This window comes from Chiloscyllium plagiosum, unplaced genomic scaffold, assembly GCF_037043375.1.
Source record: "Chiloscyllium plagiosum isolate Xiang-an unplaced genomic scaffold, Cpla_swu_hap1 HiC_scaffold_45, whole genome shotgun sequence".
Taxonomy (NCBI): Eukaryota; Metazoa; Chordata; class Chondrichthyes; order Orectolobiformes; family Hemiscylliidae; genus Chiloscyllium; species Chiloscyllium plagiosum.
Window position 1 is genome coordinate 35,541,154 of NW_028270183.1, and position 25,117 is coordinate 35,566,270.

The window sequence follows — 25,117 nt, forward strand, 5'->3', positions numbered from 1 at the left end:
TATGTTTTTTCCATATAGTCATAAATCCTATCCCTCAGAATTCTTTCCAAAACTTTGCTGACCACAGATGTAAGACTGACTGGTCTGTAATTTCCAGGGATTTCCCTATTACCCTTCTTGAAAAGAGGAACAACATTCGCCTCCCTCCAATCCTCCAGTACAACTGCCGTGGAGAGTGAGGAAGCAAATATGTTCACCAGCAGCTTAGCAATCTCCTTTTTCACTTCCCGGAGCAACCTAAGATAAATCTGGTCTAGGCCTGAGGACTTAGCAGTCTTAATGTTTGCCAAAATTTCCAGCACATCATCCTCCTCAATCTCTATCTGTTCAAGCCTGTTTCCCAGCTCCTCAAAGTTCTCACTCACAACAAGGTCCCTTTCCTTAGTGAAAACTGAAGCAAAATTTTCATTTAGGGGTCCCTTATCTGCTCAGACTCCACGCACAAGTTCTCTACGCTATCCGTGACTGGTCCTACCTTCTCCCTGATCATTCTCTCATTCCTCATATATGAGTAAAATGCCTTTGGGTTCTCCCTAATCCTTCCCGCCAAGGAAGGATTAGGGAGACCTGTAAACCTGTAAACCTCTAAAGCTGTGCTAAATCCTTGCTTCCTCCACCTTACATAAGCTGTTTGCTTCCTTTTGACGAGAAGCACCTCTGTTCTCGTTATCTAAAGCTCTTTAATCTTACCCCTTCTTGCCTGCCTCAGAGGAACAAATTTATGCATCACTCGCAACTGTTCCTGAAACAGTTTCCCCATATCTGTTGTGCCCTTTCTGTGGAACAAACGCTCCCAATCTGTACTTCCCAACTCATGTCTGATAATGTAATAATTTCCTTTTCCCCAATTAAATATTTTGCCATGGTAACTGCTCCTTTACCTCTCCATGGCTATAGTAAATGTGAGGCCGTTGTGGTCACTCACCAAAGTGCTCTCCCGCTGTGAGATCTGACACCTGTCCTGGCTCATTGCCATGCACCAAATCCAAAATGGCCTCTCCCCTTGTCAGCCTGTCTGCATACTGAGTAAGGAAACCCTCCTGAACACACCTGACAAAAATGGCTCCATCGAAACCATCTGCACTAAGGAGGTTCCCGTTGATGTTGGGAAAGTTGAAGTCATCCATAACAACAACCCTGCTACATCTGCATTTTTCCAAAATCTGCCAGCCTATGAGATCTTCAATCTCTCCACTGCTATTAGGGGGTCTGTAGAAAATCCCCAATGAGGTGGCTGCTCCTTTGCTGTTCCTAACTTCCACCCATACTGACTCAGCAGACAAGCTTTCCTCAACATACCCGGCTGATCAGAACAGCCAGGAAGGTTGTCAGAACCCACGGGATCACTCCCACTGCCTCACATTGAAGAAACCTTGGACTCTGAGTCAGACACAGTAGATGTCACATCATAGAAGCCTTGATCTTCTGAGACACTCCAAGTCCAAGAGGCAGACTACAGTGCAGTACGTCCTGCCCATATCCGATGCTGAGTCGGAGGAACCGTACCCAGTGTGAAAAATCCCCAGGAGAGGCTATGAGAAAAAGAACATGCCTACGTTCCTGGATTTAGAGGGGGAAGGGTTTAGTGATTGGAATAAGGTCAGCCAATAGGACTCATAGGATATGAGTTCCCTGATTGGGGCTGTTAACCTGGTACAATCAGGGAGCCCTGGCTGACAGATATAAACAGAAGTGTCAGAAATATCATGCTGTTCGCTCTGAGAGCTGGCTGTGAGGAAGCTGGACTAGTCAAGTACTAACCATGTGTAAGGCAATAGTGACTTGGTGATGAGTTATCGAGATCTGTGGAGGTGTTTAAAATCTCTTTTTTGAATATATTCAGTGACCAATTGCCACAGCCTTCTGTGCCAACATATGCCACAGATTTACCAGCCTCAAAGTGAAGAAATGTTTCCTGGTCTCAATCCTAAATGGTCCACCCTGTATCTGAGACTGTGCCCCCCTTGTTTTTGACTTCACAATGAGGAAAATATCCTTTCTACATCTAGTCTGTCCATCCCTGTTGGAATTATGTACATTTCAATCAGATCCCCTCTCAGCCTTCTAAACTCAAGTGAATACAGGCCCTGTTGAATCAACCTCTCCTGATAGGATATTCCTGCCATCCTCTGTACTTTGGGAAACATTCACCAATATTTATGTGTTCTGATCGTGTACATCACACTTCAAAGAATCAGAATGGGAACAGAGGGAAGGACAGTCACTTTATGCTGATTTTTCATTTCTGATTTAGACCATAAGCATCTGCCACAGGATGCTGATGGTGACCTCTTGGAGTTAGACCATCATGTCATCTAAATTGTTGTTCCACTTTCAGTTACAGGATTAACTGAGAAGACAAACAGATCACTTGATGAACTTTGGAATGATATTTCACAGCTGAAGAAGAGTAAGTTACTCTTACTGTTACAGAGTAAAACATCTATCAAATTGGTAAGCACTGGGATTGTCGTGGAGAAAATGTAGAGAATCACCAGGAAACACTGAGAATTCTTCAAGAAGTAGGTCTTTCTATTTACAAACAAAAAACTGTGACACACAGAAAACAGATACTTGAATGCCCATGAACCTCAGGGTCTGTGGTTTTTTATACCTTTTTTATCATGTTTCTGTTAGCTTATCAGTATGTCCAACTACATTAATTAAAGCTCCTCACTCTAGCTACACGATAAACCAGTGATGTTAGTTCCCATTATCTCTTTAGTTGTGCCCCTATAGTTTTTCCTACATTCTATTTAATGTTATTCTAATGTCACGATTAGATATTTAGTGTCAGCTTTTGCAACAATGGTCTTTCATTCCAGACCCTACTTAATATTTTCCTAATGTCTTTATTGTCAATAGTCTCAAGCAGGCTGACTCTACTAACTATTAATTTGATATTTAATGTTATGTCCCAAATATTTATGGTCCCAATCCTGCTGTTATGATACTTAGCAAGTGAGATACCTGTGTTATCTCATCTTGCCAAAGCGACCTGTCAGCCTCAACCTTACTCTGCTAATTGGTGTAAGAGCATTCCACTGTTCTTATCCCATCTTGCATTCCACAGACCGCTTGCAACAGATCAGCAGTGGTCTCCATGCTTTAACCCTTCCCTTGGTTTCATGCTCTTTATTTTCCATAGCACCAAGTGAATTGATAATACAGCACAAATAGTTATTACCAGTTTTTCATGCAAAATGTGCTTCTATGTGATGTGATAATATCAGTAAATGATTTCCTCCTTTCTGTATTCCTGGGTTGGAAGCTCTTGTGCAGTTTTTAGAACATGGTACAGCACAGCACAGGCTCTTCAGCCCTCGATGTTGTGCCGACCTTTTATCCGACTCTTAAAATCAAATTGACTTTCATAACTTCATTTTGCTATCACCTATTTGCCTAATCAAAAGTCGCTTAATGTATCTGACTCAACTACTACCACTGCTGGCAGTGCATTCCATTCACCCACCGCCCTCTGTAAAGAACTGACTTCTGACCTCTCCTCTAAACCTTCCTCCAATCACATTAAAATTATGCCCCTTTGTGATTGCCATTTCTGCCCTGGGAAAAAAAATCACTTACTATTCACTTTATCCAGATGATGCCTTTCATCATCTTGTACACCTCTATCAAGTCACCTCTCATCCTTCTTTGCACTAATCTGAAAAGCCCAAGCTCCCTCAACCTTTGTTCATAAGGCATGCCCTCCAGTCTCAGCAGCATTCTGGGAAATCTCCTCTGCACCCTGTCTAAAGCTTCCACATCCTTCCTCTAATGAGGCGACTAGAACTGAACACAGTATTCCAAGTGTGGACTAAGCAGGACTGAAAAGGGCTGCAGCATAACAAGGAAAAAAGAAATTACAACACATGAACAGGTTTTTCAACCCTCCAAGCCTGTGCCAATCCAGATCCTCTATCTAAACCTATATCCCTACAATGTGGAAACAGGCCATTTGGCCTAACATGTCCACACTGACTGTCCAAAGAGTAACCCACCCAGACTCATTCCCCTACCCTATTAGTCTACATTTACCCCAAATGCACGTAACCTATACTCCTTGAACACTATGGGCAATTTACATGGCCAACTCACCTAACTTGCACATCTTTGGATTGTGGGAGAAAGTGGGAGCACCTGGAGGAAACCCACGCAGACATGGGGAGAATGTGAAAACTCCACATAGACAGTCGTCAGAGGCTGGAATTGAACCTGGGTCCATGGCACTGTGAGGTAGCAGTGCTATCCACTGAGCCACTGTGCCAACCCATCTCTATTTGCTAAGGATCTGTATCATGTATCTGTCTAGATACATCTGAACTGACGCTATCATGCTCACCTCTACCACCTCTGCTGGCAGTGCGTTCCAGTCGCCCACCATCCTCTGCATAAAAAGCGTCTCGCGCACATCTTCAAAATGATTTTGCCCTCTCACCACGAACCAGTAATTTAGTCCCCCACTCTAGGGAACAAGCTTTTTGCTATCCACCCTGTCTATACCTCTGATGATTTTGTAGACCTTGATGCGGTACCCCCTCCCCCCACCCCCTCAACCTCCATCTTACTAATGAAAATAATCCTAATCTACTCAACCTCTCTTCATATCTAGCACCCTCCATTCCTGGTGAGCCTCCTCTGCACCCTCTCCAAAGCATCCACATCCTTCTGGTAATGTGGCAACCAGAACTATATGCAGTATTCCAAATGTGACTGAACCAAAGTCCTATACAATGGTAACATGACCTGCCAACTCTTGCACTCAATACCCTGACAGATGAAGGAAAGCATGTCATTTGCCTTCTTGACCACTCTATCGACCTGCGTTGCCACCTTCAAGGTACAATGGACCTGCAAACACAAATCTCTCTGTATATCAATTTTCCCCAGGGCATTTCCATTTACCATTTGTTAGCTCTTAAATTGGATCTTCCAAAATGCATCATCTTGCATTTGCCTAATTGAACTCCATCTGCCCAACTCTCCAATCTATCTCTATTCCGCTGCATTCTCGGGCAGTCCCCTTCATGATCTGCCACTCTGCCAATCTTACTGTCATCTGCAAACTTGCAAATCAGACTATTTATACCTTTCTCCAGATCATTTATGTATATCACAAACAACAATGGTCCCAACATGGATCCCTGTGGAACACCACTGGAAACAGTTCTCCATTTTGAGAAATTCCCTTCCATGACTACTCTCTGTCTCCTACTGCCCAGTCAGTTTTCTATCTACCTAGCTAGTACACCCTGGATCCTTGCGACTTCACTTTCTCTATCAGCCTACCATGGGGAACCTTATCAAAAGCTTTACTGAAGTCCATGTATGTGACACCTACATCCCTCATCAATTAACTTTGTCACTTCCTCAAAAAATTCTATTAAGTCGGTAAGCTATGACCTTCCCTGCACAAAACCATGTTGCCTGTCACTGATAAGCCCATTTTCTTCCAAATGTAAATAGATCCTATCCCTCAGTATCTTCTCCAGCAGTTTCCCTACCACTGACATCAGGCTCACTGGTCTATAAATACCTGGATTATCCCTGCTATCCTTCTTAAACAAGGTCACAAAATTAGCAATTCTCCAGTCCTCCAGGACTTCACCTGTGTTAAAGGACACTAACCTGCAAGTGTTTAAATCTGCTGGGATTTTTCGTATTCCCAGATTTATTCAATTCTGTCTGAACAAGTTAAAATCCCAACAACGAGCCCCCAAACTGTTACGACATGGGCTAAACCTTTCCTGCTTAATTAAAACCAGCAACACAAAAAAATGTTTATCCCGTGCAATAATCTGAAAATTTGAGAGGCCAAGAATTATTTAAAGTAAAAATTAACAACTTTATTTCTTAAGGTATAACAGAGAATAATTAACTAACAACTATTTACAACTCCTTCCTCTAACCTATCTTTTACCTTCCCCTTCTACAATACTAGTCCGATAAAACCATCCTATTAAGATTTATCAAAACTTCAAGTTTTCAAAACCAGCCAGATGTCGGGGCTTCTCTTCCTTGGTCCTCTTTTCTTCTTCTTGGGAATTTCTGTTTCACAGGTTACTGATCGATAAAGGTACCTTTAAGAGAGCTTGTCTTTGGGCAGTCTACAGACACTGGTGGCTTGGTAGCTGTCCCACCTTTTCAGTTTTCCCGGGCCTTTATAACCCCGAAGCATCAGGTTGTCAATATGCTGAATTCAAACTTGATTGAAGTTTGGTATTTTTTGGGGCATAGTTTAAATTGATTGGTCTAATTCGAATCTGTTTTGTCGTTTCCAGGCAACCCAGATAATCTAGCTTTCGACCAAGCGTTACATTGTTACTTTATTCTGAACACTTGGTGCTGTCAGGTAGTTCTGCTAGCTCTTAACTCTTTTAAAGATAAAGTATACCCACATCTTCATAACAATTCCCAGAGTAATCCCCTAGTGAAACTTCAAACCCCCTTGCTGGGCTCATTCCCCAACACCAGTTCCAGTGTGGCTCTATCCTGAGTTGGACTATTTACATACTGCTCTATAAAACCCTCCTGGGTGCACCATACAAATTCTTCTTCAACTAGAGAAGAACACTAAGTGAATCCCAATCAATAGGATTCAATGACCTCGTGGCTCTTAAACCCAATCCCCATGCTAATGAAAGCCAACATACCACAAGCCTTCTTAATAACCCTATCAAGTTGGTTGGCAACTTTGAGGGATCTACAGACATGGACCCTGAGATTTCTCTGTACCAAGAATTCTGTACTGCCCAGAATCCTGCCTTTAACTCTGTATTAAAATTTGACCTTCCAAAATGAATCACTTCACACTTTTCCAGGTTGAACTCCATCCACCACATGTTAGTCCATTTTGCATCCTGTCAATGTCCCATTCCAACCGAAATCAGCCCTCCACACTATCCGCCACTCCACCAACCTTCTTGTCATCAGCAAACTTACCCACCCTTCTACTTTCATCCAATTCATTTATAAAAATCACAAGGCGCAGAGGTCCTGGAACAAATCCCTGTGACACACGCCTGGTCACCGAGCTCCAGGCTGAATACTATCCCTTTACTGGCACCCTCTGTCTTCTATGGGCTTGCCAATTCTTTATCCAGTTAGCTAAATTTCCCCATATCCCATGCCTCCTCATTTCTGAATGAGCCTACCATGGGGAACCTTATCAAACACCTTGTTAAGATCCATGTATACCATATCCACTGTTCTACCTTCATCAATGTGTTTGTCACATCCTTAAAGAATTAAATAATGCTTATGAGGCATGAAGCCATGTTGATTATCTCTAATCAAACTATGGTTTTCCAAGTAATCATAGAATTCCTATAGTGTGGAAACAGGCTATTTGGCTCAATAGTGCACACTGACACTCCAAAGAGTAACCCACCCAGACCCATTCCCTTACCCTATTACTCTACATTTACCCCGACAAATGCACCTAATCTTATGCATCCCCTAACATTGTGGGTAATTTAGCATGGCCATTTGACCTAACGTGCACATCTTTGGATTGTGGGAAGAAACCCACACACACTCAGGGAGAATGTGTTAACTCCACACAGACTGCCCGAGGCTAAAGTTGAACCTGGATCCCAGGTGCTGTGAGGCAGCAGTGCTGACCACTGACCAACGTGCTGTCCGAATCATAAATCCTGTCTCTCCGAATCCTCTCCAATAATTTTCAACAGCCAAACAGTTTTATTAATAAATGCTGGTGTCCAGAGGTGTCTTCTCATTGGCCCACTTAGAAAAACTGCGGTGCAGTTGACCCACACAGTCCACGGCCCTACTGCTGGGTGACCACGATTGCCTAAGACCAGGGCTTTGCTAATGACCAGAAGCCAGGAATCCAGAGAGGATCAGGTCAATTGGTGGACACTTTAGTTTCATTTTGTATGAATGGCACATCAAAGTGTCCCGCCATCTTGCCCCACTGTGTCACATTGCCTTGTCAGCACACCCTGGTTTCATCAGTCTCTTCAGGAATTGAAAATGAATCACCAGGACATCATTGTTAATAATATTGAAGAAATTTCAGTTGTGATGTCAATAAAATTATGCCTTTTGAACTTTCTTTGGATTGACTGATGCACATTGATGTTTATGCTTCATTTTAGACATCTCCCAGCCTGACATCAACTCCCTCTTTCAATGTAACCTCTATTCCACTCCCCCTGATGTGCTCATCTATTTTCATCTGTAATGTATTTATGGCATTTGTTGAAACCGTTTCATTGCGGTGGCAAGATCTGCATTGTAGCTCCTCTAATCTTTGATTCCTAACAAAGGGAAACATCTTCTTGAAGTCTATGTTGTCAAACCCGTATATAATTTTCAACGTCTCTGCAGGTTCCCTGCTCAGATTTCTGTTTTCTGAAAGACCGGGCCCCGATAAAAATAGCCTCTCACCTTCTGTATAGTCCCCATGAACCTTTCACACATATTCTCCAGTGCCTCTGTATCCTTTTTGTAAAATGGGGATAAGGACTTTTCATCGATTTTGGACAGGAAACTGCCACGGAGAATTTAAATGAGGTGCCCGGGCCCCACTCTGAGCTTCCATCGGGAGATTTCCTCAGAGCCTGTGCCCTGACAGACCCAAATACAACTTCAGTTATTTATTTAAGGTCAGGTCTGACTAATTAGAGGGTTAGCCGTGTTTGAAGGGTTAAATGGTGAGGACAAGTTGTTACCAAAGGAAAGTAATCTTGGTTCTCCAGTGTGCTTAAGGCAGCAGGAACTTGCTAGCACCTACGTAGTCTGTCTCACTCCCACCAAACTTTACTAATGATCTCTGAAGTGGATCAGTAAGGTCTTCAGTTATAAAATCAGGTGAAATGCTGCTGTCAACTTTGTTAAGGATAAGACTCAGCTGATTGAAAGCTGCAGAACCCTATTCAGCTCCATGTAGCATCGAAATTCCTGATCAACTGTATTTAAAGTGTCCAATTGTCAACAGAACTGACCAATCAGATTGACAATTAGTCATGTGAGAATTTCTCCGAGTCCTCAACATTAACCTCTGTCTTCACAAAGGATTATGGCTTTTGGTCAAGTGGGCAAGAGTGTCTCCCAGTGTCACACACACCACTCAACCTTCAACTCGACATTGTATCGTGCTGGGAGGATGGGCTGAAGGTACCAGTGCACAAAGTGTGACCTGCTGTGGTTTCAGAGCCCACTGTCTATTGTTACTCAGCGGTACAGTCAGTGGATGAGTGTGAAAACCTCCAGAATTGCCCTTTAACAGTGAGGAAATCATTGTGATGACAGATACTGTTTGTACTCTTCCTCACCCAGCCCACGCATTACAGACTTTGTCTCTCCACTGTGACACATGTAGGAATGAACACTGGAACAGTCCTGAAGAAATCAAACTCCTATTAACACATTGAGAACACCCTCCATTGTGGAGTCTGGCACTGTCACCGCACAGAATGGGATAGTCCATGAGCAACTTAGTTGGCAAAAACCGGGCATCCACAAAATGCTATGGGCCACCAACAGGAGCAGAATTATTGACTTCCACAGTCTGTCAATGCATGGCCCACATGCAGCCCTTCTCATCCATCTTCATGGAAAGCTTAGACGTCACACTACACTGGATTATCTTCCACAAGGTGTATTTGAAATCACAGGGCTTTGGAGCATTGCCCCTTTGTCAGGTGAAGCCTAGCATCCCCATGTATACTTCATGAAACTAAACTGTGTAAAGCAAACCTAGAAACTTCTCAACAGCTTATTCCTAAAGGGGTGCCTCAAGTGATTTTTAGCTGAGTCATTGAATGACACTGAGCTTGTTGTTCAGGTGATGCCCTAGGCTCTCAAATGTCCCTTTTCTCTGCAGCCTCTACTCGCATGCTTCACTACACCACCCTTACCCAAGGCCCCTATATTTCTCACTCCTTTTCTATCCTGCTTACCAAATCTTCTCCGCTGTAAATCCTTCTCTGACTGCTTCCCCCTCTGGCTCTCTCTAATTAACTGCTGCAAGATCAACTGATCCTGGTGAATTCTGGGACTGGCGAGTTGCTTCTGGGATTGGGATCTACAGGTCTTCAGTTACAAACCATTGTGTTGGGTGAACTGATTTTCCAGCCTCAAAACATTTATTTCCATGTCCTCACAGAACTATCGAGGGAGTGTCCTGAAGACTGGAGGCGATTTCAACGAAACTGTTATTACTTTTCATCAGAAAGCAAGAATTGGACAGAGGCCCAGAGATCCTGTGCATCACTGGATGCCAATCTTGTTGTCATTAATAGGCGTTGGAAACAGGTAAGAGATTCAAACAGTTTTGAACTCACCAATTCCTCAGTGACCTCACAGAAAATGTCAAATCAGGAATTCAGAGAGAGAGAATATAAGAAGTAAAGTGCAACAACATCAGCCCAAATCCTGCCCTATTATTCAAATCAATCTTGGACGATCATTTGCGTTCATGTCAGATTCCACTCCCTGTCCAGTATCCTTCTTTGTGGGAATGTCAAGGATGTGTACTCATGAGGATAATGTGTATCATGTAGTGTAGCATGATCACCATGCTAAATGGAACAGATTGTGAATAAACTGGAAACTTATAACTGGGCATTCATGAGGCACGGGGTGCCATCTGCAACAGCAGCAGAATCATACCCCAGCACAGTCTGCAACATCATGGCCCAGCATATCCCCCACACAACATATCAACAAGCCAGGAGACCAACCTTGGTTCAATGTAGGGTGCAGGAGATCATACTACATGAGCACTAGGCATACCGAAATAAATGAGACTTCACCCTGGTGAAGCTACCAAACAGGATTACTTGCTTGCTAAACAGGATAAGCAACATGTGATAGCCGGAGCTAAGTGAGCTCACACCAACGGGTCAGAATTCAGCTCTGTGGTCCTGTCACATCCAGTCATGAAAAGTGGTGGACAATTAAATAACCTATAGAAGGAACATAGCACAGGAACAGGCCCTTCGGCCCATGATGTGCCAAACATGACACCACATTAAATTAAACCCATCAGCCTGCCCTTGGTCTATATCCCTCCATTCCTTGCATATTCATGTGCCAATCTAAAAGTCCCTTAAATGGCCCTATTGTATCTGCCTCCAACACCATCCCTGGCAGCCTGTTCCAGACTCCTACCACTGTCTATAAAAAAAAGTCTCCCCGAGCCTCTGTCACTCCAGAGAAAACAACCCTAGTTTGTCCAGCTTCTCCTTATAGCTCATCTAGGGCGGCACGGTGGCACAGTGGTTAGCACTGCTGCCTCACAGCGCCAGAGATGCGGGTTCAATTCCCGCCTCAGGCGACTGACTGTGTGGAGTTTGCACGTTCTCCCCGTGTCTGCGTGGGTTTCCTCCGGGTGCTCCAGTTTCCTCCCACAGCCCAAAGATGTGCAGGTCAGGTGAATTGGCCATGCTAAATTGCCTGTAGTGTTAGGTAAGGGGTAAATGTAGGGGTATGGGTGGGTTTCGCTTCGGCGGGTCGGTGTGGACTTGTTGGGCTGAAGGGCCTGTTTCCACACTGTAATGTAATCTAATCTAGGCAGCATCCTGGTAAATCTCTCCTGCATCCTCTCCAAAGCCTCCATATCCTTCCTGTAATGTGACAACCAGAATTGAATGCAATACTGTAAGTATGGCCTAACCAAAGCCTTATAAATCTGCAACATGACATTCTGAATCTTGTACTCAGTTCTCCAACCAATAAGGGCAAGCATGCCATACACCTTCTTCACCACCTTATCTACTTGCATGACAACTTTCAGGGAGCTATGGACTTGAACCCCAACACTTCTCTGCATGTCAATGCTGTTCAAGGTCCTGCCATCCACTGTATACTTTTCTTTAACATTTGGTCTCCCAAAGTCTCACTCTTGCCCAGAGTAAACACCTTCTGCCATAACTCCATCCACATCTGCAACTAATCTATATCACAGAGTATCCTTTGACAACCTTCTATAGTATCCACAACTCCACCGATCTTTGTGTCACCTGCAAACTCACTGTCCAACCCATCTACATTTTCATCCATATCATGTATATATATCGCAAATACAGGTCCCTTTACAGATCCCTGTGGAACACCACTAGTCATTGACCTCTGGCCAGTAAAACACCCTTCCACCACTTTGTATGGGCAAGGCAATTCTGAATCCATGAGGCCAGGTGTCTCATGTATCTTAATCTACTGGATGAGGGACCTTGTCGAAAGTCTTAGTAAAATCCATCTAGATAACATCCACTGTACTACCGTCATTGATTGCCTTTGTCACCTCCTCGAAAACTTCAACCAAGTTTGTTAGACCTGGCCTGCCCTGCACCAAGTCAGGCTGACTGTCCATAATTAGGCCATGCCTTTCCAAATGTGTGTAAGTCCTATCCCAAAGAATTCTGTCCAATAATTTCCCAAGCATTGATATGAGACTCACCGGTCTATTGTTTCCTGGATTATCCCTTCCTGAACAAAGGAATAACATCAGCTACTCGCCGGTCCTTGAGGACCTCTCCTGTGGCTAATGAAGACAAGTCTTGGTCAAGGCTCCAGCACTCTTCTCTCTTGCCTCTCAATAATCTGAGGTAGATACCATTGGGCCCTGGGGACTTATCCACCTTAATGCTCTTCAAGAGATCAGGGATATGTAGCAAGAGTAATGTAGGCAAATCATAATGTAGGCAAATCATGTGAGAGAAACATGGATTTAGTCAGATGGAATTTCAACATTTTCTTAGTCAGTAATTTGTGCATCGCTGGCTGGGCCAGCATTTATTGCTGTTCCCTAGTTCATAGACTCCCTACAGTGTGGCAGCAGTTCATTCAGCCCATCAAGTCCACATTGACCCTCACAAGAGCATCCCATCCAGACCCAACCCTATACCCTGCATTTCCCACAGATAATCCACATTGCCTACACATCCCTGGATACAATGGGCAATTTAGCAAGGCCAATCCACCTAATCTGCACAACTTTGGAATGTGGAAAGTATCCAGAGCACCAAGAGGAATCCCATGTGGACAATGTGCAAACTCCACACAGACAGTTACCCAATGGTGGAATTGAACCTGGGTCCCTGGCACTGTGAGGCAGCAGTGCTAACCAAGGAGCCACACTGCTGTCTCCAGTTACCCTTGAGAAGGTGGTGGTCAGCTGCATTCTTGAACCACTGCTGTGGTCCAACAAGTTTCATTTCTTTGTACAAAGTTAAAAATCACACAACACCAGGTTATAGTCCAACAGGTTTAATTGGAAGCACTAGCTTTCGGAGCGATTTACATGTGAAAGAAGTGATACTAACTCGGTCATTCTGATAGATGAGAGACTTAACAAACAATCAAGATATTTTTCAGTTACATCACACTTTTGTTATAAATTCTGTCTTTCAATTGTGTTCTCCACAATTGAAGGAGCAGAGGGAGACCAGAATTGGAGACGATATTCCAAAAGTAGCCGAACCAATGTCCTGTACAGCCGTAACATGACTCCCAACTCCAACACTCACGCTCTGTCCAATAAGGGAAAGCATACCAAATGCCTTCTTCACTATCCTGTCAACCGGCGATTCCACTTTCAAGGAACTATCAACTTGCTCTCCAAGGCTTTTTTGTTCAGCAACATTGCCCAGGACCTTACCATTAAATGTGTAAGTCCTGCCTTGATTTGCTTTTTCCAAAATGCAGCAACTTACATTTATCTAAATTAAACTCCATCAGCCACTCCTAGGCCCATTGGCCCATCTGATCTAGATCCCGGTGTACTCTGAGGTAACCTTCCTTGCTCAGAGTTAAAATCACACAACACCAGGTTATAGTCCAACAGGTTTGTTTGGAATCAGTAGCTTTCGAAGCAGCGCCAGGAAATTGAATGATTCCAAATACACCTGTTGAACTATAACCTGGTCATAGAGTCATGGAGATGTACAGCATGGAAACAGACCCTTCGGTCCAACCCGTCCATGCCGACCAGATATCCCAACCCAATATAGTCCCACCTGCCAGCACCCGACCCATATCCCTCCAAACCCTTCCTATTCATATATCCATCCAAATGCCTCTTAAATGTTGCAATTGTACCAGCCTCCACCACATCCTCTGGCAGCTCATTCGATATACGTACCACCTTCTGCGTGAAAACGTTGTCCCTTAGGTCTCTTTTATATCTTTCCCCTCTCACCCTAAACCTATGCCCTCTAGTTCTGGACTCCCCAACCCCAGGGAAAAGGCTTTGCCTACCTGCCTTATCCATGCCCCTCATAATTTTGTAAACTTCTATAAGGTCACCCCTCAGTGTCCGACGCTCCAGGGAAACAGCCCCAGCCTGTTCAGCCTCTCCCTGGATCTCAAATCCTCCAACTCTGGCAACATCCTTGTAAATCTTTTCTGAACCCTTTCAAGTTTTCACAACATCTTTCCGATAGGAAGGAGACCAGAATTGCATGCAATATTCCAACAGTGGCCTAACCAATGTCCTGTACAGCCGCAACATGACCTCCCAACCCCTGTACTCAATACTCTGACCAATAAAGGAAAGCATACCAAACGCCTTCTTCACTATCCTATCTACCTGCAACTCCACTTTCAAGGAGCTATGAACCTGCACTCCAATGTCTCTTTGTTCAGCAACTCTCCCTAGGACTTTACCATTAAGTGTATAAGTCCTGCTAAGATTTGCTTTCCCAAAATACAGCACTCGCATTTATCTGAATTAAACTCCATCTGCCACATCTCAGCCCATTGGCCCATCTGGTCCAGATCCTGTTGTAATCTGAGGTAACCCTCTTTGCTGTCCACTACACCTCCAATTTTGGTGTCATCTGCAAATTTACTGACTGTACCTCTTATGCTTGCATCCAAATCATTTATTTAAATGACAAAAAGTAGAGGGCCCAGCACCGATCCTTGTGGCACTCCACTGCTCACAGGCCTCCAGTCTGAAAAACAACCCTCCACCACCACCCTCTGTCTTCTACCTTTGAGCCAGTTCTGTATCCAAATGGCTAGTTCTCCCTATATTCCATGAGATCTAACCTTGTTAATCAGTCTCCCATGGGGAACCTTGTCGAATGCCTTACTGAAGTCCATATAGATCACATTTACTGCTCTGACCTCATCAATCTTCTTTGTTACTTCTTCAAAAAACTCAATCAAGTTTGTGAGACATGATTTCCCACGCACAAAGCCATGTTGACTATCCCTAATCAGTCCTTGCCTTTCAAAATACATGTACATCCTGTCCCTCAGGATTCCCTCCAACAACTTGCCCACCACCGACGTCAGGCTCACCAGTCTATAGTTCCCTGGCTTGTCCTTACCACCCTTCTTAAACAGTGGCACCACGTTTGCCAACCTCCAGTCTTCCGGCACCTCACCTGTGACTATCGATGATACAAATATCTCAGCAAGAGGCCCAGCAATTACTTCTCTAGCTTCCCACAGAGTTCACGGGTACACCTGAACAGGTCCTAGGGATTTATACATCTTTTCCCATTTCAAGACATCCAGCACTTCCTCCTCTGTAATCTGGACATTTTGCAAGATATCACCATCTATTCCCCTACAGTGTATATCTTCCATATCCTTTTCCATAGTAAATACTGATGCAAAATATTCATTTAGTATCTCCCCCATTTTCTGCAGCTCCACACAAAGGCCGCCTTGCTGATCTTTGAGGGGAGAAAGTGAGGACTGCAGATGCTAGAGATCAGAGCTGAAAATGTGTTGCTGATCTTCGAGGGGCCCTATTCTTTCCGTATTTGCCTTTTTGTCCTTACAATATTTGTAAAAACCTTTTGGATTCTCCTTAATTCTATTTACCAAAGCTATCTCATGTCCCCTTTTTGCCCTCCTGATTTCCCTCTTAAGTATACTCTTACTTCCTCTGTACTCTTCTAAGGATTCACTTGATCTATCCTGTACAGTAGCACAGTGGTTAGCACTGCTGCCTCATAATGCTAGAGACCCGGGTTCAATTCCTGTCTCAGGTGACTGACTGTGTAGAGTTTGCACATTCTCCCTGTGTCTGCGTGGGCTTCCTCCCACAATCCAAAAATGTGTAGGTTAGGTGCATTTGTCATGCTAAATTGCCTGTAGTGTTAGGTGAAGGGGTAAATGTAGGGAAATGGGTCAGGGTGGGTGGTGGGTCGGTGTAGACTTGTTGGGCCGAAGGGCCTGTTTCCATACTGTAAATAATCTAATCTAATCTATAGCTGATATATGCTTCCTTCTTTTTCTTAACCAAACCCTCAATTTCTTTAGTCATTTAGCATTCCCTATATCTACCAGCCTTTCCTTTCACCCTGACAGGAATATATTTTCTCTGGATTCTTGTTATCTCATTTCTGAAGGCTTCCCATTTTCCAGCTGTCCCTTTACCTGCGAACATCTGCCTCCAATTAGCTTTCGAAAGTTCTTGCCTAATACCATCAAAATTGGCCTTTCTCCAATTTAGAACTTCAACTTTTAGATCTGGTCTATCCTTTTCCCTCACTATTTTAAAATGAATAAAATTATGGTCGCTGGCTCCAACGAGCTTCCCCACTGACACCTTAGTCACCTGCCCTACCTTATTTCCCAAGAATAGATCAAGTTTTGCACCTTCTCTAGTAGGTACATCCACATACTGAATCAGAAAATTGTCTTGTACGCACTTAAGAAATTCCTCTCCATCTAAACCTTTACCTCTATGGCAGTCCCTGTCTATGTTTGGAAAGTTAAAATCCCCTACCATAACTACCCTATTATTCTTACAGATAGGTGAGAACTCCTTATAAGTTTGTTTCTCAATTTCCCTCTGACTATTGGGGGATCTATAAGACAATCCTAAAAAGGTGATCATCCCTTTCTTATTTCTCAGTTCCACCCAAATAACTTCCCTGGATGTATTTCTGGGAATATCCTCCCTCAGCACAGCTGAAATGCTATCCCTTATCAAAAATGTCACTCCCCCTCCTCTCTTGCCTCCCTTTCTATCCTTCCTGTAGCATTTGTATCCTAGAATATTAAGCTGCCAGTCTTGTCCATCCCTGAGCCATGTTTCTGGAATTGCTATGATATCCCAGTCCCATGTTCCTAACCATGCCCTGAGTTCATCTGCCTTCCCTGTTATGCCTCTTGCATTGAAATAAATGCAATTTAATTTATTAGTCCTACCTTGTCCCTGCCTGCCCTGACTGTTTGACTCACTTCTGTTCTCAACTGTTATAGTCTCAGATTGATCTATTTTCCTCACTATCTCCCTGGGTCCCACCCCCCCCCCCCCCCCCCCCCCCCCACCTTACTAGTTTAAATCCTCCAAAGCAGTTCTAGCAAATTTCCCTGCCAGTATATTAGTCCCCTTCCAAATTAGATGCAATCCGTCCTTCTTGTACAGGTCACTTCTACCCAAAAAGAGATTCCAATGATCCAAAAATGTGAATCCTTCTCCCATACACCAGCCCCTCAGCCATGCATTCATCTGCTCTATCCTCCTATTCCTGCCCTCACTCGCTCATAGCACTGGGAGTAATCCAGATATTACTACCCTTGAGGGCCTTTTTAAATAACTCCCTAACTCTCTATAATCTCCCTTCAGAATCTCAACCTTTTCCCTTCCTATATCGTTGGTTCCAATGTGGACAATGACCTCCTGCTGGCCCCTCTCCCCCGTGAGAACATTCTGCAGCCTCTCTGAGACATCCTTGATCCTGGCACCAGGGAAACAACATATCATTCTGCTTTTTCTCTGCTGGCCACAGAAACGTCTGTCTGTACCTCGGACTACAGAATCCCCTAACACAATTGATCGCTTGGAAACCAACGTTACATTAGAGCCAGTCTCAATACCAGAAACTTGGCTGTTTGTGCTACGTTCCCCTGACAATCCATCACATTTTCCAAAACAGCATACCTGTTTGAAATGGGTATATCCACAAAAGACTCCTGCCCTAGGTGCCGACCTCTCTTACCCTTCCTGGAGTTAACCCATCTATGCGACTCTATCTGAGACTTTCCCCCCTTCCTATAACTGCCATCCATCACGTACTGTTGCTGTTGCAAGTTCCTCATTGTTTCTAACTGTCTCTCCAACCGATCCATTCGATCTGGTAAGATCCGCATCCAACAACATTTATGGCAGATATGATCCGCAGTAACCCTTAAACTCTCTTTAAACTTTCACATCTGACAAGAAGTACATATCACTGCAAAGGCCATTTTTGCTCCTTCACAATCTACAGACCTAGAAAGTAACACCATCTTATTCCTCTACAAAACACTGCCCCAGGTTAAATTAATAGTTATGGCTTATATTTTAAGTTTAATCAAGAGACTTATCTCCAAAGACATATAATCAAGAAAGAACCCACTCTACTCACTACTGCAGCCTTTCTATTGGATAGACTTAAAACAACGACTAACTTATCTGATTCTGTGTTGTGAACTTTGCCCAAACAGGTTCCTCCAAGATTAGTTGTGAAATTCACTGTTTGTTAATTTTCCCCGATTCACTCTGATGTCCAGTGATACATGAATTCAAAAACAGTAAAGGCAGTAACTGTGCAAGTTCTTTCTCTCTCTCTCTCTCCTGCACTGTCCTCACCATGTGCTTCCTTTGTCTGTTCTTCTCCCTTTTAAAACTGCTGTTGTTTTGACTTTTTTTTCCCCAAAGTTTAAAACAATGCAAAAGCACATAAAACAGAAATCACCTCCAACACCGAAAATACCTCAAAAAAAGGAGCCACTGTTACAGCCAGAAATTTTTCTCATCCTCCATCTTGGATTACCCAGAATCCTTTTGTTATGTGATTTTTTTTTTTACTTTGTCCACCCCAGTCGAACACTGGCACCTCCAAATCATTCCTAGCTCAGTACACCCCCAATTTTGGTGTCATCTTCAAACTTACTCGCTATACCTCCTATGTTTACATCCAAATCATGAAAAGCAGTGGACCCAGCTCCGATCCTTGTGGCACACCACTGGTCATGGGATTCCATTCTGAAAAGCAACCCCCCACCACCACCCTCTGTCTTCTACCTTCGATCCAGTTCTGTATCCAAATGGTTAGACTTAACTTGAGCTTTTTTGAAAAGGTGGCTAATTATCTTGATTAAAAGTTGTGCAGAAAATGTGGTTTATATCAATCCTTGCTGTTTATTATGTACGTTAATGACTTGGATGTGATTATAGAAAGTATAATTAGTTTGCAGATGCCACTATAATTGTTGTTATGTTGACAGTGAGGAGGATAGTCTCAGGCTACAGCCTAATACTGATCAGTTGGTAAATTGGACAGAGCAATGGCAAATGGAATTTAACCTTGATAAGTGTAAGATATTCCATTTTGGAAAGTCTACTCAAGGAAACGTACACACAGTGAATGGTAAGTCCCTGGGAAGTACTGAGAAACAAAGGGACCTTTGTTTCTCAGCACATAGATCCCTGAAAGTGTCAGCACAGGTAGACAGGGTAGTGAAGATGACATATGGGATGCTTGCTTTCATTTTAGCTGAGGCAGAGAATACAGGAGGAAGAAAGTCTTACTACAACTTTATAACACTTTAGTTAGTCCATAGATGCGATACCATGTGCAATTCTGATCACCACACTATTGGAACAACATGATAGCACTGGAGATAGTGCAGAGGAGATTTAACGGGATGTTGCCTGGGGGATTGAAAATCCCAGTTATAAGGCTCTTTACAAAATTGTAAGAGGCATAGACAGGGGAATTTTTCCCCATGCAGACTTGATTAAGCCCAGAGGGCATAAGTTTAAGGTGAGGACTAAGTCATTAAGAGGGGTTTTAAAAAAAGATTTTTCACCTGGAGGGTGATAGAAATTTGGAGCATGCTGCCTGAAGAGGTGGTGAACATAGATACTGTTGCAACATGTAAGAAACACCTGGATGAGCCCTTCAGGACCAGGGCGTGGTAGGCTATGGACAGAGTGCAGAGAAAATGGAATAAGCATAGTTTTATGCTTCTTGGTCAGCATAGAAATGGTGGGCCAAAAGGCCTATTTCTTTGCTTGATGACTTTATGAATCCTGCAGCAAATAACTCACCTCCTCACTCCCCAAAGACTCTCTACAAGGCACAAGTCAGGAGTGTGATGGAATATTCCCCACCATCTGGATGAATGCAGCTCCAACAGTGCTCAAGAATCTTGACACCATCCAGGACAAAGTGGCCTTTGTTGTTGTTGATCGACATCACATCACCACTTTCAGCAGTCAACCGTCAACACTGCACAGTGGGAACAGTATCTAACATCATACTCACCAAGGCTGCTTCAACAGCATCTTCCAAACCTGTGAAATTTTCAGGGCTATCACAGGCAAATTCCTCTCCAAGAAACACACCGTCCTGACTTGGAGCTGTATCGATGTTCCTTCACACTTGCTTGGTTAAAATCGTTTAAACCACTCCCCTTAGACTGCTACCATTCTCGAAGGCGACTCACCACCAGCAATTAGGGATGATCAACAATTACTACCCACGTGCGTTGAATGAATAGAAAATAGAATAAAAAGAAAAAAGTACTGAATTGTTCACAGAAACAATTACGGTAATCACAGCTGTTTCAGAGGGAGCAAAGCTAGTTTGAAATAAACGGGTTAAGGCCTCAGATGGAAGATTGTGAAGTAAAGAACTTGTCATTACCATTACCAGCAAGTTGCTTTATTCCATTCCCTGTAACAACTCTCTTATTTTCTTGGCAGGCGTTTGTAAAAAAGTGGCTCCAAAACAAAGATCACTGGATTGGACTCACTGATTCTGACTCTGAAGGTGATTGGCGCTGGGTGGATGGAACAAACTACACTTCCTCTGTAATGTGAGCTCATTTTCTGATTGTACATTTTGGACAATATTTGGGACACTAGACACAAAACAAAAAGCTGAATGTGTTTTGATGTTGAGCTTCAGCTATTTCGTTAGGCTGGAAAATTAATTTAGAGATAAATGAAGTGAAGCCTGGCAGGACAGGAGCTGTCTAAAGGGCATTATAAGATCCCTTTAAGTTGCAAAATGACATCTCTGGTGTGTGTACACACACATCAGTGTACACCAGCTTTGTTTCAAGCAGGCAGACCTTGATGTAACTCATCCAGACCTCTAACCTCCAACCTCAAACTCCCACATCTGAGCACACCCTCAGTGGCATGCAGCACCTCCCAGCAGTGTTCTTTAAAAAGACCAACAACTAGTTACAGGTCAGTTGCTGGAATATTTATTCAGCGCATTGCTACAATTCTGTGTATTTTCCAGAGCATTTCTCGACTTTTTAAATGTTTTAATAGAGTATAAGGAGTAATTTAGCTAATTTTATTTTGGTGACTGAAGGATTTGTTCATAAACCAGTTACTTCCAGTGCTGCCTGAGGAATGTTTATTCCTCACATTGAGAATGACTGGGACAGTGAGGAGAGGCCATGCAGAGCATGACAAGTTGCTTGAAGAGGAAGGGAAGAATAAAAGTAGCTATTTTCAACAGGTACCACAATGGCAGAGCTTATAAGGGAGCACTCTTGATAGAGAATAGCTTTTTCCCGAGCTTTGCTGAAATTGCATTACATACTGGTATTAAGAGGGATAGCATCAGTCTTACTTCTACTCCCCCACGAAGATATTGCAACAATGGTGCATTTGTTGTAAGGATTCTGGACCCTGTTTAATTCCACACATTTATTAATGAAGGTGACCATCCAAACTTTGCTGACAGGAATGGGGTCCAATCTCTGCACAAAGCCCTGTGCCAAGTTAGTACCAGATTCTTCAGTGCACCTTGAAATTTGGATGCAGACCTTCTGGCAAGATTCTCAATTCCCTGAGCACTTTAAAGTGCATACCCATCACTCTTCCTGTATAGCCTGGGCATTGAAGTTGTCTTCTGCATCTTCTACAGCCATAGCAGAGGGTAAACCCACCTTCTGGTGAGCTGGCAACTGAGATTTCCATTCTCTCAGACCTGACAGCAATGCTCAACGTTTGCAGATCCTAATTCTCTTGTACCTTTTAAATTGCTCACAGTATCTATCTCTGACCTGGTGGTTGTTTTTGTCAGACTGAGTGACAGTGCATCTTGACTGTCTTCATGCTCACTGTCAGAGCAGGAAGCAGCATTTAGGTGTTTGAAATGATACAGAGCAAATGTTTGTTTTGGATAACAGGGAGGGAGAAAATAAGAAATGGATATTTAAACCATCCACTCACTTGAAGATGATCGATGGAAGATTAGATATTGTAGTAATGTTTGTAGACATCAATAATGACTTGAAAACTTTGAAAATCAGTGATTAGCTGAGGTGATACTTTAAAATTCATATTTTTAAATAACTTTTGCATTAGATGACTAAAACAAAATGCTATTGACCAAACATCATTTTTTTCTGGCAGACAATTATTGCAACTGGAAGCCATATTTGTTGTTGCACTGGAAGTGCTTGGCTTGTGGAGTGGCAAGTTCTGCAGCACAAGTCTCCAATACTGATGCCAGAATGTTAGGGCCTATAGTCTTTGCAGTGTCCAGTGCCTCACATCATTCCTTGATCTCAGGTAGAGTGAATCATTGGCACAAGACTGGCATCTCTTTTCTTTTAATAGATAATTTTATTGAAAATTTAACATGTTTTTACAAACTTACAAAATAATGCACACAAATACAAACATTAATATACAATTAAATATTAAATAAATAATAACCAAAACCTAACAAACAAAAAGAAGAGATAAAGAAAAAAAAAGAGAAAACAAAACTCAACTAACTACTAATCTAACCTATAACTAACCAGAGTGTATAATAAAATATATTACATTACTCGAGAAAAAAAAGGATAACATAGTAATTAAATAGTGAAGTGCATGCTCAGAACAAATTAACATCAAGTCATAATAAAACCCATATTCATGCAGGATTCCTTCCCCCAAGGTTCCCCGGACCAGCCAGAACCACTGCCACAACTAGATGAAAGCCCTTGACAAAATGGCTGAAATATCTGTATCTATATAATTCAGGAAGGGCTGCCATATTTTATAAAATAATTTAGTTTTTTGGAGCACCATATTTGTAAGGAAGTCAAGGGGAATACATTCCATGACCAAATTCGAATACCAATTCGAAAGTCCTGGAGGGCCCTCAGCTACGCGGTTTACTAAGATATTTTTCCTTGCACAAAAGGAGAGAATTGAAAATAATTTCCTCCCGTGCACATCCAGGGAAGGCAAGCTCGAAAAGCCCAGGAGAAGAGATACTGGATCTACTTTAATTTCCGCTCCCAAGAATTCTGTCAAAGCATTTGCTACACTGACCCAGTATTTACGGATCTTACGACATGTCCATAAGCAGTGTGTGAGAGTGCCCACCTCTATTTTACATTTGGGGCACACTGGAGATGCTCCTGCCCTAAATTCTGCCAGTTGTTCCGGTGCTATATGAGTCCTATGGAGTATTTTTAACTGAATGGCTTGGGTTCTATTATAGATGGAGATTTTTCTGGCACTTTCCCAGATGTCGTCCCTCATTTCTGTGGATATTTCCAACCCCAATTCCTGATCCCATGTTCTAAGTAATCATTCATGTCTTCCGAAACTTCGTTATGTAATAAATGATAGAGAGTGCTGACCGAGGGTAAACCCATTGGCCACAACACACTTCATTCCCTATCTGATTTATAAAGGCTATCTAATAATGTAGTCTTCTTCTGTATGTAATCTCGAATTTGAAAGTATCGAAAGAGGTCTCGATTAGGTAGTCCAAATTTCTGGTGCAGCTGTTCAAAAGACATCATGACCCCCTCATCAAACAGATCCCCTAAACAGGAGATACCCCTGGATCTCCAGGATTTGAATGAGGCATCTGTGAGCCCCGGTTGAAAACCCCATGCCCACACTATAGGAGTATAAGGGGAGGTTTTATGTGAATTACCCTCGTTTTGCCACATTATCTTCCAAGCTTTAATTGTGTTTAATACTATAAGGTTCTTACAATGCTCCATAATGACTTTCATCTTATTAAAAATAAGAGGTTAATAAGAGGACACTTTGCTTGAGAAGTCTCGATGTCCAGCCAGAGTGATTGCGGATCAGACGAGACCCAATCGGCTATGTAGCTTACTAGAGAACTCAGCTGATATTTCCTAAGTCTGGAAAATCCAGCCCTCCCCTTGCCTGTGGAAGCTGTAGCTTCTTTAACTTAATGAGGGGCCGTCTATGATTCCAGATGAAAGAACCAAGCCAACCTTACAATTTGTGCAATGCCGGCCTCGGCAGGATCACCGGGAGCATTCTCATAGGGTATAAGAGACGGGGCAGGACATTCTTTTTAATTAGAGCTATTCTACCTAGCCAGGAAATTGGAATATCCCCCCAACTTTGAAGGTCCTGCTTTATTCTTTTCAGTAGATGCATAAAATTGACCTTGTATAGCTGGCCAAATACTGGGGTGATAGGAATACCTAATTATAAGAATAAGAGACCACTGAAAGGGAAAATAAGATCCGTCCAATAAGTGGGACATACTAGCGAGGACACCCATCGGCATGGCTTCCGATTTTGAGAAATTAATTTTGTAACCTGAGAGTGCACTAAATAAATTAATAATCTTGGATCAGGCGGGGCACGGACATCAAAGGATTACTGAGAAAAAGGAGAACATCATCTGCATAAAGGGTAATTTTATGTTTACCCATGCCAACCCTTGGGGCCGTTATATTAGGGTCAGCTTCCACTAGTGGCTCAATTGTTAGCGTGAATAGTAACGGTGAGGGAGGACATCCCTGACCCACACTGAAGCTATCTGAGCCTAAACCATTAGTGATCATGGCTGCTTTGGGGTCATTATACAATGTTGAGACCCATTTAGCAAATACCTTTCCAACACCAAACCTTTCCAGTGTATAGAACAGGTATGACCATTCAACCCTGTCCAATGCCTTCTCTGCGTCCAATGAGACTACTATTCCCAGTACTTTTTCCTGATGACAGACTTGAATCACATTCAAAACCCTTCTAATATTATTAGATGATCTACGGCCCTTGATAAACCCCGTCGGATCCTTTTTTATGATATATAGCAATACCCTCTCCAGCCTCAATGCTAATGTTTTAAAAAGAATTTTAAAATCTACATTTAGCCAGGATATTGGTCTGTAT

General features: G+C 42.9%; 1 protein-coding gene across 6 annotated transcripts in view; it reads left to right on the forward strand.

Moving 5' to 3' along the window:
* The window catches only part of LOC122552159 (CD209 antigen-like protein C), a 284,890-nt gene that overhangs the window by 240,010 nt on the left and 19,763 nt on the right, over positions 1-25,117 (forward strand). For all 6 annotated transcript variants that reach the window (XM_087983484.1, XM_087983486.1, XM_087983487.1 and 3 more), the window contains 3 exons: positions 2,339-2,410; positions 10,133-10,281; positions 20,690-20,802. In XM_087983484.1, the coding sequence (XP_087839610.1) occupies positions 2,339-2,410; positions 10,133-10,281; positions 20,690-20,802 (334 nt within the window). The remainder of the gene's footprint in view (positions 1-2,338; positions 2,411-10,132; positions 10,282-20,689; positions 20,803-25,117) is intronic.